Here is a 13216-nt window from a genome sequence, read left to right as displayed (position 1 = left end):
GCCCAGTCCTGCTCCTAATGCTCGTACGTAGGTCTGAACTGGACTGCAGGCTACTGCTCCTTCCGGCCTAGTGGGCCTCCTATTGGCCCTCCAACTTCGAGAGCTGGACGGCCCCCTCGGGCCCATTAATTGGCCAATTTGGGGAAAATCACTGCCCAGATTTTCCCACCATTTCCCACACCGTGCCGGGGTGGGGGGGTGGGGGGGGCCTGACCCACATTTCCCTCCCACGTCTGTTTTGAACCAACTCGTCTGCAGCAGTTTTGAAGAAGCACTCAAGATTAAAGGGGCATGCAGTCGTGATATTATTAGGTTGTGCATTTAACAGCTCTGCAAGTCACAGGGACTTTAGATTTGCAAAAAAGGCAAGTGTTGTTCTGAGGGTCGAAAGAAAAGATTTAAATCTGCCAACGATGTCTACCCTTCAAAAAAAGTGCTTAATTGTCTGTAAAACACTGAGACACCCTGAAGCCGTGAAAGGCGTTATATAAATTAAAGTCTTTCAATTTTCTGGAATAAGATTACATTTCCTATAGCCCATTGAATTGTCACTTAATTGTTAATATTAGCGAAAGTACAACTATTGCTGTCTCTCAGTCGCTCCTTTTCTCCAGTTTTATATTGTGAAGCTGCCGGTTGAATGGAGCTTGAGAGAAGCCATGTAAAACCATTCTCCTCCCCTCCGATGAAGATCTTTAGCGTTAAGAATGGGGAGTGTGCGACCAACACCCAGCATTCACACTCACTGCGACTGATCCTTACCCCAAAACGTTAAAGGTGCACTGCTCCCGGGCTACACTAACCTTCCCCAGAATACAACAAGCATGGAGGCTTTTATGAGAGTGGAAGCCGTGATGTAAGATACAGCACAAGTCAAGGTCATCGAGGCTGTATTTTCAGCATGTTCAAAGCTGAGCTGACGCGCAAGAGGGAACAACAGTTTAAGTCTGTTGCTGTCAAAGCGAATAGCGTCTGAAAAAAAACCCCACCACACGCACACTCACACTCCCTGCATTGACACTCGGCTCTTTAAAGCAAATAGTTGCTTCTGACAGCCTTCGTGGACTCAGCCTCATTCTGCACACGGGAAATGAGTCCCTAAGTTTTGATCCCTTGTAGAAATGATCTTATTGAAAAGGTAAAAAAAGAGACATTCTGCAATGGTGAATGCAATACAATTATAAAGACGGCGCTATTCTGAGTTCGGGAGCTGAATGTAGATCGCTCAAGACAGAAGGGTAACAATGTGCTTCCCTTAAACTATTACCCATTCTAAAACATTGGAAGTCATTCCATGGTGAGTCGGAGCACCGTAAGGATCGGTTATTCTGCTTCTGAGGGTGCCTGAGGATGGCGGACACACTGGCCGGAATTTGCCAGCCCCTCTCCGCGGCAGGCCCTCCCGGAGCGAGGCCAGCGAGCCATTGAGATCTCCGGTCGCATCGGTGGGTCCGGGAGTTCCCAGAGGCGTGAGGGGCTGGAAAATTCCGGCCGCTGTTACTAGTTTTCCCCCTGAGCTCAAACCATGGAAGGCTGGTCGTGTAAGGTTTTGCCCTCATTTAGACCGGTCGGACCGCTCCACCTCACTCCTGCCTCCAATGTGTTGCCATGGTGAGACGGCTTTACCTAAGTTCGGGAATTCCATCCCGAAACCTCTCCAGCCTTCTTCCCTCCTTCAGAACGTTCCTTAAAAACCTGCCTCTTTGACAAAGCTTTAGGTCACCTGTCCTCATGTAGCTTTAGGTGTCAAATTTGGTCTGATGACGTGCCCGTCAACCGCCATGAGGTGAAGTTTCACTATGCTAAAGGTGCTATATAAATGCAATTTGTTGCTGGTGTGTCCAGAAATATGTGCAATATGACTTTTTGGTCAGTAGATTGTGTCGCCAACAATTGGGACTCAACCAGCGTACTTAAGCAAGGACATAACCAGCACTGCTGTAATCTCAATCCCAATTTACTTAACATTTTATTGTCTTATCAGGCACAGCCAAATAAAACAATTTTACATCCAAGCAAGCATTGACACCATGTCTCACTGGGGTGACCAAACTGCCCCATGTTTTAAGCAATTGTCCCTTATTTTGACTCTTTGCGCTGTGTTCCTTTTATCCCATATTTCTAGGACAGTCTCCAGGAAACTGATCCTGGGAGTCTCCAGGATGAGTTTGAGTAATTCGAGCGGGGCTGCAAGTGAATGAGTCATCCAGCAGAGGGATGATAACACTGTGACTCAACAACTGTGACTCAATTTGTAGACCTTAGTTGACTTTAACCCCCACCTCCCCACCGCTCCCTCCCCCCCCACCTCAACTGCCACTGTAGACTCAAAACATCCCTCTCTCCACCCCCTCTCATGTTGAGGCTCTCCACCCCGCCCGCTCTCATGCTTACCAACACCCCACACACCCCCGCCCCCTAGTCGATGTGCCCCTTATTTTATCCCACTAGAGTTGGTCACCCTGTAACTCACAGCCAAACTTTCTTGGACATTTTAACAAGACTACTGCCGATATCTGGTCACATCAACACATCAGGGGCTACACTTTAAACACTACCAACATATATATATCGTTTGTTTTTTTTTCAAAAATACTCGATCGTTGTGGGTGGACTAGCATAATTAATGAAATAGGAAATGATACTTACTTCAGCATAGCAAGAAAAGCACCAGGTTCAACATCAGGGATTCGAATTTCATCCTTATCTTCAGCCAGTTCCCCATAAAACATTGCGTGAAATACTGAGCTCCCAACGGCCAGAACATACTGCAGGGATGGAAGAAGGAAGACCAGATACAGTTGGTAAGGTAAAAGTTGGTAAAAGAGCACCGGCAAGAACAGGAGGAAGCCATTTAGCTCCTCAAGTACGTTCCCCCATTCAATGGGATCATGGCTGATATGTGACCTTTCTTCATATACCCATCTTTTCCCTATATCCCTTAATACCTTTGGATAGCAAAATTTTATCATCCTCAAATTTAAAATGATCAATTGATCTAGCATCACTTGATGTTTTGGATGGAAGTTACAAACTTCAACCACACTTTGTGTGTGGAAGTGTTTCCTAATTTCACTCCTCAAAGATATGACTCTAATTTTTTGACTATGCCCCTTAGTCCTAGACTCCCCAACCAGCGGAAATAGTTTCTCTCTATCTACCCTATCCGTTTCCCTTAATAACTTGAAATCTTTGATCAAATCGCCCTGTAACCTTCTAAATTCCCAGGAACACAATCCTAGTTTGTGTAATCGCTCCTCATAATTTAACATTTGGAGCCCAGATATCATTCTGGTGAATCTATGCTGTACTCCCTCCAAGACCAATGTAGCCTTCCTAATGTGTGGTGCCCAGTGTTAATATCTCTGGTTCTGTTAATGGATGTCAAATACCCAGTAGTTAAGGTAATAACGTCAACAGATGTTGGCTATTAAGTAGTTAATTATACTCAGATGTGTATATAAAGAAGAGTCAGCCAGCACTGGGGGAGATTGTGTTAGAGTGGAGAAGTAAGCTCTGCAATAAATTGTCTCTACCAAAATCATTTGAATCTCAGTGTCTTCTTTACAACCAGGCTTGGGAGTTTTTCTAACACCCATAAGTGTGGTCTAACCAGCGCTTTGTAGATCTGAAGCATGACTTCAACTTCTAGTTATTTAGATATAAAGGCCAGCAATTCCATTAGCCTTTCTGATTATTTTCTGTACCTGATCATGACATTTTAATGATCTAACTACCTGTACCCCACAGTCTCTTTGGACTTCCACTGTTTCTAGCTTTTCATTTAGCCAACATTTAGCAAGTACTGTGTTCGATATTTTTTAGGTCCAAAGTGGATGACCTCATATTTGCCACCGTGAAATCCATGTGCCACAGTTTGTCCTTCACCTAATCGATCTAAGAAATTTCATGACTTGAGTATTGCTGAGAAAAAGAGACACTTTTTGTCAAAACTTTTCATCTTGCACTCATCAGGACAATTTGCAAGAAAATACCACTGTCAGGGGAACAACATGTTTATTAGATGTGATTCCACAATTGGATAACATTTGGTAAATAATCCTCAGTGTGCTAAGAATTATGCTGACAATCAATTTAAGATCATCAGTTGGGCTCACAGTGTGGTGCATTTGTGTGTACTGGAAGCTACATATATTAATACACAGGGCCCTGTTCTTTGCAGACAGAAAGAACATGTGCACACATCGTGCCTGTTTCAGCTAAACAAAATAAGTGACAGCCATTCACTGGTTCATTCCCCAGGGCAATGTCTTGATCAATCAAGCTGCCTGTTTTAAATTTCAAACAATGCTTGGCAGTTAACTGTCAATCACCACCCACCGGTGCATTTCTCATGGCAACGCCTCAAGCAATCAGAGTCCACTTGACAACCAATCAGCACTCTCTCATACAATATAAATTGTTGTTTCCCCTGACATTGATATTGTGAATTGTCCTCATGAGTGAAAGACGAAAATTTTCGACAGAGAATGTCTTTTTTTCAGCAATACTCAAGTTCTGTACTACCCAACGACTAAATTTCATTATCACACAAGTAATCACTAACTTGGAAAAAACTTTGCTCATATAGCCCAACAAATAGGAACAATTCTTCCAGTGCCCCAAGTTTGAGAGGGAAAGTCGTTGCAGGTGGAATTGAAGTTCTCTGAGGTATGAAGGCAGACCAGTCTACAGCACTATTCCTGAAAGTGTACTAAAATTCAACCATGAATATTGACCCTACGCAGCAGACCTTGTTGACGAAGACCCAGATCCTGGAGTAAAAGGAATTCCGTTCATACTGCAGTTGCTATGGAGGTGTGAAACCGATGGCTTATTTATGAGAGGTACATCAGTGAGTGGGGTTGGCACATACATGCTATTAAAATGATTGAACAGATAATCCTCCCTCCACCATCCCAAGCAAATGAAAGGAAAAATCCATTTTTGCTGTAATTAAAACACTTGTGTCAAAATCAAGCCACTTAAATGGGAGGGAGAGAATGTTGACATTTCTGTTAACAAGCTGAGTTTCCCAGTTGAAGTAAATTGACCCACTTATTCCTTAGCTGCTACCTTTAATTAGGAGATACATTGTGGTGTGAGGCAACGTCAAATGCTTGAGTGGCAAAAGTGTGTTTGTGGGATATTGACCACGTATCGGACTGAACGAACGTCAGAGACAAAGATTTTAGTCTATCATTTCAACGTTAGCGGGTAAGATGGAGAATAGAGCATCAGGGCACTTATTGTAGCAAAGGTCAGCACCAACCATTCCCAGGCCAGATTTAAAATAAATGCTGACCTTTACGCCAAATGTAAGGGGAGGCAGTGGCATAGTGGTATCGCCACTGGGCTAGTAAAGAGATCTAGGGTAATGCTCTGGGGACCTGGGCTCAAATCCCACCACAGCAGATGGTGAAATTTGAATTCAATAAAAACAGAATCTAGAATTAAAAGTCTAATAATGACCAGTAAAAACCCATCTGGTTCATTAATACCCTTTAGGGAAGGGAATCTGCTGTCCTTACCTGGTCTGGCCTACATGTGACTCCAGGCCCACAGCAAGGTGGTTGACTTTTAACTGCCCTCTGAAATGGTCTAGCAAGAAACTCAGTTCTCAAGGCCAATTAGGGATGGGCAATAAATCACATCCCATGAACGAATAATAAAAAAAAAATCACCCTGACCACTCCATGATTTCCAAACGTTGGTGTTTTAATGTTGAATACCATCAGGCCACCTTAAGGATACCGTTTGGGAAAAATTTTAAAAGCATTTCCTCTCAGAAAACCAGGTTTATCTGCTGAAAGAGAAATTGCTGTACCACTAATTCTCGCTTGGTTTCGATATACTAATCCATCCTTCTTTGACATAACCCATTTGCAGCATTTTACACTGCAAAGTTTTATGGGAAGATAGAAACAAAGAGGAGGACATTTAGCTCGTTGAGCCTGTTCTGTCTGTCCAATGAAATCATGGCTGATTTGCGGCCTAACTAATTTACCTGCCTTTGCCCCATATCCCATGATAATTTTAAATCTGACTGACTAAAGGTAACAAGTGATCTGGCATCGTTAGCTGTTTGTGGAAGATAGTTCCACGTTCTACCAGCCCTAGTGTGTGGAAGTGTTTCTTAATTTCACTCCTGAAAGGTCTGGATCTAACTTGTAGACTCTGCTCCCTCATCTGAATTACTCAACTAGAGGAACTAGTTTCTCTCTGTCTACCCCGTCTGCCCCCTTAATATCTTGAAAACTTTGATCAAATCAGCCCTTAACCTTCTAAATTCCAGAGAATACAATCCTAGTTGATGTACTGTCTCTTCGTATTTAACCCTTGGTGTCTAGGTATCATACTGGCAAATCTACTCTGCACTCATCCCAAGGCTGATGTATCTTTCCTAAGATGTGATGCCCAGAACTGCTCACAGTACTTCAGGTGTGGTCTAACCAGGGCTTTGTGCAGATGAAGTATGACTTCTCCCCCTTTGTATTCTAGTTATCTAGATAGAAAGGCCAACATTCCACTAGCCTTTCGGATTGGCTATAAAATGAAAGCAATGATTTTTTTAAAAAGCACATCTATAGTGCAATAGATAACTGATTGATGGTTGGGCAAAGCAAGAAATTGCTTCTTTGAGAGTGCTGGTTATTGATGCACTCTCGGCGTTTGGTGAATAATCATTTAGCTTCCAAAACAACTGTCGCTTACCTTGTGTCCAGGCAACCGCTGGGTCCCTCCTTGTGGTCCCACCACAAAGTGAACATCTGCCATTAAATCGTTGTTAAACATCACAGCATTTCTAAGGGAGAAGAAACATCGCACGTGCGTTCGGTCAGAAAAAGTTACAAGCGATGTTAATCAATGTAGTCGTTTGGAAGTACAGAACTTGAGGCTTGCTGAAAAGAGGAGACTTTTTTTTGTCGAAGCTTTTTGTCTTGCACTCATCAGGATAATTCGCAAGAAAATACCAATGTCAGGGGAAACAACAATTTATACTGTATGAGACGAGAATAGTTGGCATGTGGACGCTGATTGGTAGAGGCTTGCCATGGAGAATGCATCAGTGGATGGTAACTGACAGTTAACTGCCAGGCATTGTTTGAAATTTAAACGAGGCAGCTTGACTCTGATTGGTCAAGGAATTACCTTGAGGAATGAGTCAGCGGATGGCTGTCACTTATTTTGTTTAGCTGAAATAGACACAATGTGTGTACATGTTTTTTCAGTCTGCAAAGAACAGGGCCCATGTATTAATACATGTAGCTGCCAGTACACGCAAATGTGCCACACTGTGAGCCCAACTGACAATCTTAAATTGGCTGTCAGCATAATTCTTAGCACACTGAGGATTATTTAGCAAATGTTGTCCAAACGCGGAATCACATCTAATGTTGGACACTGTGTTTTGAGTTTTGCCAGCAGGGGCTGGTTGGGTACAGTCTGTACCTTGCCTGTTGCGAACAGCAGAAGGGACATGCTATTAGATACCATCCACCAGTATTGAGGGCATATAGCCTACATAGCTAGCATCACACTGGCAGAACTACATTGACTACCAATTTAAGATCGTCAGTGGGGCTCGCAGTGTGACGTTTTGCATGTACTGGAAGTTACACACATCAATACAGGGGCCCTGTTCTTTGCAGACAGAAAGAACATGTACACACACTGCACCTGTTTCAGCTAAACAAAATAAGTGACAGCCATTCGCTGGTTCATTCCCCGGGGCAATGTCTTGAACAATCAGAGTCAAGCTGTCTGGTTTAAATTTCAAACAATGCTTGACAGTTAACTGTCAGTCACCATCCACTGGTGCATTCTCCATAGCAACGCCTCTACCAATCAGAGTCCACTTGCCAACCGATCAGCACTTTCTTCTCATGCAGTATAAATTGTTGTTTCCCCTGACATTGTCCTGATGAACGCAAAGCGAAAAATGTCGACAAAAAAAGTCTCTTTTTTTCAGCAGTACCGATGTTCACATAGAAAAGCTACAGCACAGAAGGAGACCATTCAGCCCATCAGCTGTCAAGTGAGTGATCCAGCCTAATCTCAGCTCTTGAAGCGCTGTGACCAACAGGGCTGCGGACCAGATATGTATCCGAGTGCTTTGAAATACGATGAGGGTTTCTGCCTCTACCGCCCTTTCAAACAGTGAGTTCCAGACTTCAGCCACTCTTGGGGGAAAAATTTCTCCTCAACCACCCCCCCCTCTAATCCTGCTCTTAATGACTTTAAATCTCTACCTCTGGGTTATTGAGCTCCCTGCTAAGGGAAACCGCTCCTTCCTACTCACTCTATCCAGGCCCCTCATAACTTTTTCCACCTTTAGTGAAATCGCCTCTCAGCCCCCTCGGTTCCAAAGAAAATAACTCCAGCCTATCCAATCCTTCCTCATTGTTAAAATACTCCATTCACAGTGAACGTACAACCCACGTCACCATGCAGCCTTATTCAACCTAAAATGCCCGATGAAGCCTTTTCCCTACCTTGAAGCCGCCCTTCACTCACACCCACAAGTGTTCCCAATCCCTTCTCCAGGAGGTTGTTTCATAGGAACCCCCCTCCTGCTGACTTTAAAAATGAGGCTTCGTTTTTTTTTGACCTCAAATCATAGAAGCTTACAACACAGAGGGAGGCCATTTGGCCCACTGTGCCTGTGCTGGCCCTTTGGAAGTACAGTAGTGTTTAGTCCCAGGTCCCTGCTTTTTGCCCTTGACCCTGTGAATTCCTCAAGAACCTGTCCAAACGCTTCGAAAATTACTAGTGGAGCCAGCTCCTATCACCTTTTTGGGTAGAGTGTCTCAGACCCCTCGACAACACTGAATGTAAAAGGTTTGCTTGTCCTCCTCCTACTGGAATGCACTGCCTGAGAGCGTGGTGGAGGCAGCTTCAACTGAAGCATTCAAAAGGGAATTAGATTGTTATCTGAAATGGAAGAATGTGCAGGGTTACGAGGGGAAGGTGGGGGAGTGGCACGAGATGAGTAGCACATTTGGAGAGCCGGTGCAGACATGATGGGCTGAACGGCCTCTTTCTTGCCCCGTAACAATGATCTGATTCTTTAAATCTTTTACTGATGATTTTAAATATATGACCTCTGGTTATTGACCCACTTGCCAGGGAGGGACAAGCGTTAATATCTATTCTATCAAAACCCCTTAGGCTTCCCCCCACTTCACCCCCACCCCCCCTCCCCAATTTTGTGGGTTTTACAGTTTTACTGAGGTGATTTTAATTTAAGAGCAGGGCACATTTATTGTTGACACTGAATTAAAGCAGTTTTTTTTTTTGGTGATTCACCCCTGCACATTGTAGACAATCTCTGACTTCAGCTGCTTTATCTAATGCTATCGAGGAAATAGCCCACACTGACAAAAGCAACAGCTAGACATCCACTTTTAATAATTTGCTGTTAAATAACAGCTCCCTCTCAGGGCGCCCATGACAACCGCTGTTAATTATTCCATTATCGCCCCCACCACCCCTCACCAAACACTCAACCCCCGCTCCCCCAACCAGAGAGGGCGGGGGGGGGGTGTTGCTCCAGGTAAGTCACACAACAACAACAACAACAAAAATACAAATAAACACCCATTTCAGGCTCAACACTTCTCAAGTGAAAGCGACCACAGAATACTTTGCTGCCAGGTTTCTCTCTCTCTGTGTGTGTCAATTGCTTGGCTTTCAGGCATCCGTCTAACATAAAGCTGCCACAGTTATATAGACAGATATAAATAGAGAGAGAGAGACAGCAGTGGGAGCCTTACAGATAAGGGCAGCCCATGCACTAGAGTTGACTGTTAAAAAAGTTTACCCATTGCCCCCCGATTTTAAAAAAAATAATCCACAAATCTCACAGTGGGGTTGTGGGAAAGGACAAAAGTTGGATGAGTTTAAGAGATGAGGTTTCAGATGTTGGGGGCTTGTTAAGGTTCCAGATGTTGGGGGTTTGTTAAGGTTCCAGATGTTGGGGGTTTGTTAAGGTTGGCAGGCAAGTCAAGTAGCTTTTTTTTGGAGGGGGGGGGAAGGAAGGGTGGGTTATGTTTCTCCTTCTTACCTCTCCCTGATGGTGGGGTACAGTCCCTGCCAGTTGGTGGTAGACTGGATGGTGTTGTTGTTGTTGTGGAGGCTCTGCTGGTAGCTGTGGGCACTGGTGCTGGGGCCAGGCGCTTTCTTGCTGCTGTAGATCTCTGCGGCCATCCTCTTCTTCAAGGTGAGGATGTCGCAGCAGACGGGCAGCCGGCTGCCTTTGGGTGCCTTCTTGGACCTCTTCACCGCCTCTGGGAGCATGAGGAAGAAAGTCAAACACTTCATATTCCTGCTCTTGGCATCCACCATGGGTGCATCTGGTCGGCAGCCTCGCAGGCTTAAGGTAAGGGGAGGGAGGGAGGGAGAAGCGGGACGGGCTGCAGCACTGAGCGATTAAGGGGTTAAATTTTATTGGGGTTAAAATTCTGCCCCCCCCCACCCCCTGAAGATGTAAAACCTTTCAACCACCCTCCCCACCCACGCACCCACCCCTTTTCAAGTGCGATACCAAGTCAGCAATCGCGGTTTTAGCTTTAACTGCAACATCCTCCTCCAGTGGGTCTAGTTAACAATTATATTGGGAACTGATTCCTGTCGCAGGTCGGATGGAAAAGAAGCAAATTCCCTGTGTTGTATGCACTGGGTCGAGTTTTCTGCTGCCAGTGTAGCAGCTCCTGTTCCCCAAAGCGGTTGTCAGATGGATGGAAGTTGCTGTTTCTTTCTCTCTCTCTCTCTCTCTCCCTCCCCTTCTCTCTATTTTACAAAGAAATAAACAGGCACCGAGGGTTGTCCTCCTGCAGACGGAGAGTGGCTGTCAGCCAACAACTAGGGAGCCCCTAGGACTGCGACCGGGCAGAGAAGGGAAAAAAAAACTATACTGACACCTACTGAAAATATTCAGACTCAGTGAATGGCTCCAGCCCTTAAAGGCACATCGCCCTCTCCAGCTTAGCTGTGAATCACCAACACTGCTCTGCCTCCAAACCTTCCTCTCTCCCCCACCTGACTCAGTGCTTGGCTGAGGTTTCCATCCCCAGTCTTCCCCCCACCCCCCAGGGAATTTTCACAAGATGTGCACAATGAGTGCAGTGCATGGTGACATTAATTCTTTTTTTTTTAAAAGTTCAACAGATTTTCCTTAACTGAATCCTCAGTGGGTTAAGGTTGGTGGACGATTCTTCCCCAGTCCTGCCTGGATAGGAGTGGACGTGGGGAAGATGTTTCCATTAGTAGGAGAGACTAAGGACCCGAGGGCACAGCCTCAGAGTAAAGGGAAGACCTTTTAGAACAGAGATGAGGAGAAACTTCTTTAGCCAGAGAGTGGTGAATCTATGGAATTCATTGCCACAGAAGGCTGTGGAGGCCAGGTCATTGAGTGTATTTAAGACCGAGATAGATAGGTTCTTGATTGGTAAGGGGATCAAAGGTTACGGGGAGAAGGCGGGAGAATGGGGTTGAGAAACTTATCAGCCATGATTGAATGGCGGAGCAGACTCGATGGGCCGAATGGCCTAATTTCTGCTCCTAGGTCTTATGGTCTTAACTGTTATCCCTAACACGGAACCTGGGACGATCCCGCACTGCCCCAGGTCTGATCGGAAAAGCACATCTTAATGGATGCATTCATTACGGATGAGAACCTTTGGCGATCAGCTGAGGCCTGTGTCTGTTGGCACATGGATTCCTGCCCATGGCGGAGATGAGTGCGTGCATGCGTGTAATCTTACCCCCCCCAATCCCAACTCAATCATCCTAGCAGACATGAGAATATAAGAAATAAGAGTTGGATTTGGCCATTCGGCCCTTCATGTCTGCTCCCCTGTTGAACGAACATCCAATTTAGCTTGCACACATTTCCAAATAACTAGCTTCTCACTTTCAAGGATGGATATTTAAAGGAAACTAGAATATTGCCATTTTCAGGCAGAATAATTGAAGGTGTTTTGCAGCAACAGCAGAAATTCAACATCAACAAAAAAAAATCATTTCAGCCCATTTCAAATCAACCCCCACATCTCCAGTGGGAATTTCGAAGACCCACCTGTAGTTTATGGATTCAACCTTTTGTTCAGTTGGTAGCCCCTCAATCTCACCTCAGGCTCAGGAACTATACAGCGCAGACAGGTGAGGTACTTGATGCACCAGGAATGATTAAAAAACATTGTGATTTTAAACACTGTTGATCAAATTAAATAGAAATTAAAATAGAAGGGAGTGGGTAAAAATCAGTGAAGCCTTTTTGTGACCTTTTAAAGGGGAAATGGTGTTGTCATGGTAACGTCGCCGGACTAGTAATCCAGAGGCCCAGGCTAATACTCTGGGGACATGGGTTTAAATCCCATCATGGCAGCTGGTGGAATTTAGATTCAATAATAACATCTGGAATTGAAAGCGAGTCTCGGTGATGGTGACCATGAAACTTTCATCGATTGTTGTAAAAACTCATCTGGTTCACTAATGCCCTTCATGGAAGGAAATCTGCCCTCCTTACCCGGTCTGGCCTAAATGTGGCTCCAGACCCACAGCAATGTGGCTGACTCTTAACTGCCCTCCGAAATGGTCTAGCAAGCCACTCAGTTCAAGGGCAATTAGGGATGGGCAACAAATGTTGGCCTTGCCAGCGATGCCCACATCCCATGAAAGAACAAAGATCAAAAATGACCTACAACCTACTTAAAAAAAAAACTTTAAAAAAACTTTGCCTCTTCAATGATCATTTTCTAAAGGCTCCCTTGTGGAGCATTCATTGAAGGAAATAGAAAGATGAGTATACTCAATCACTGTAATGGTTAGCCCATTCTCTGTTCAGCTCGTATTAATAAAACTTGTGTTTTCAATTATCCAACAAAATCATTAATTATCAGAGCATACATTTAAGAAGTATTGATGCGTGGGATCACTTTATCTGCTTCAAATGATGATTATGCTTGCATCCCCTAAGTTTCAGCCAGTTTCCTGTGAAATAACACTGCTCTCAGTTCACTCGCTGTGCACGGGTGCACCCGAGACTTAAAATTTAAAAAAAAGACAGAAAGTGCTGGAGGAACCCAGCAGGTCAGGCAGTCACTGTGGAGCGCGAGAAACAGTGTTAATTGTTTCAACAGAAAGGTCATCGACCTGAAGCATTAACTCTATTTCTCTCGTCACAGATGCTGCCTGGTCTGCTGAGTGTTTCCAA

At 44.6% G+C, this 13216-nt stretch overlaps 1 protein-coding gene across 3 annotated transcripts in view; it reads right to left on the bottom strand.

Moving 5' to 3' along the window:
• Window positions 1–13216, bottom strand: part of LOC144689390 (BTB/POZ domain-containing protein 3) — a 55179-nt gene that overhangs the window by 8242 nt on the left and 33721 nt on the right. The window contains exons 1-4 of one of the 3 annotated variants that reach the window (XM_078556457.1): window positions 10524–10770; window positions 10067–10289; window positions 6715–6805; window positions 2650–2768 (exon numbers count right to left, since the gene is read on the bottom strand). In XM_078556457.1, the coding sequence (XP_078412583.1) occupies window positions 2650–2768; window positions 6715–6805; window positions 10067–10209 (353 nt within the window). In that variant the 5' untranslated portion in view covers window positions 10210–10289; window positions 10524–10770. Of the gene's footprint in view, window positions 1–2649; window positions 2769–6714; window positions 6806–10066; window positions 10477–10523; window positions 10771–13216 lie in introns of those variants that run through there. The other 2 variants (XM_078556456.1, XM_078556455.1) reach the window with 2 other exon arrangements.

Source organism: Cetorhinus maximus, chromosome 14, assembly GCF_964194155.1.
Source record: "Cetorhinus maximus chromosome 14, sCetMax3.hap1.1, whole genome shotgun sequence".
Taxonomy (NCBI): domain Eukaryota; kingdom Metazoa; phylum Chordata; class Chondrichthyes; order Lamniformes; family Cetorhinidae; genus Cetorhinus; species Cetorhinus maximus.
This window is presented reverse-complemented; position numbering and strand designations above follow the sequence as displayed.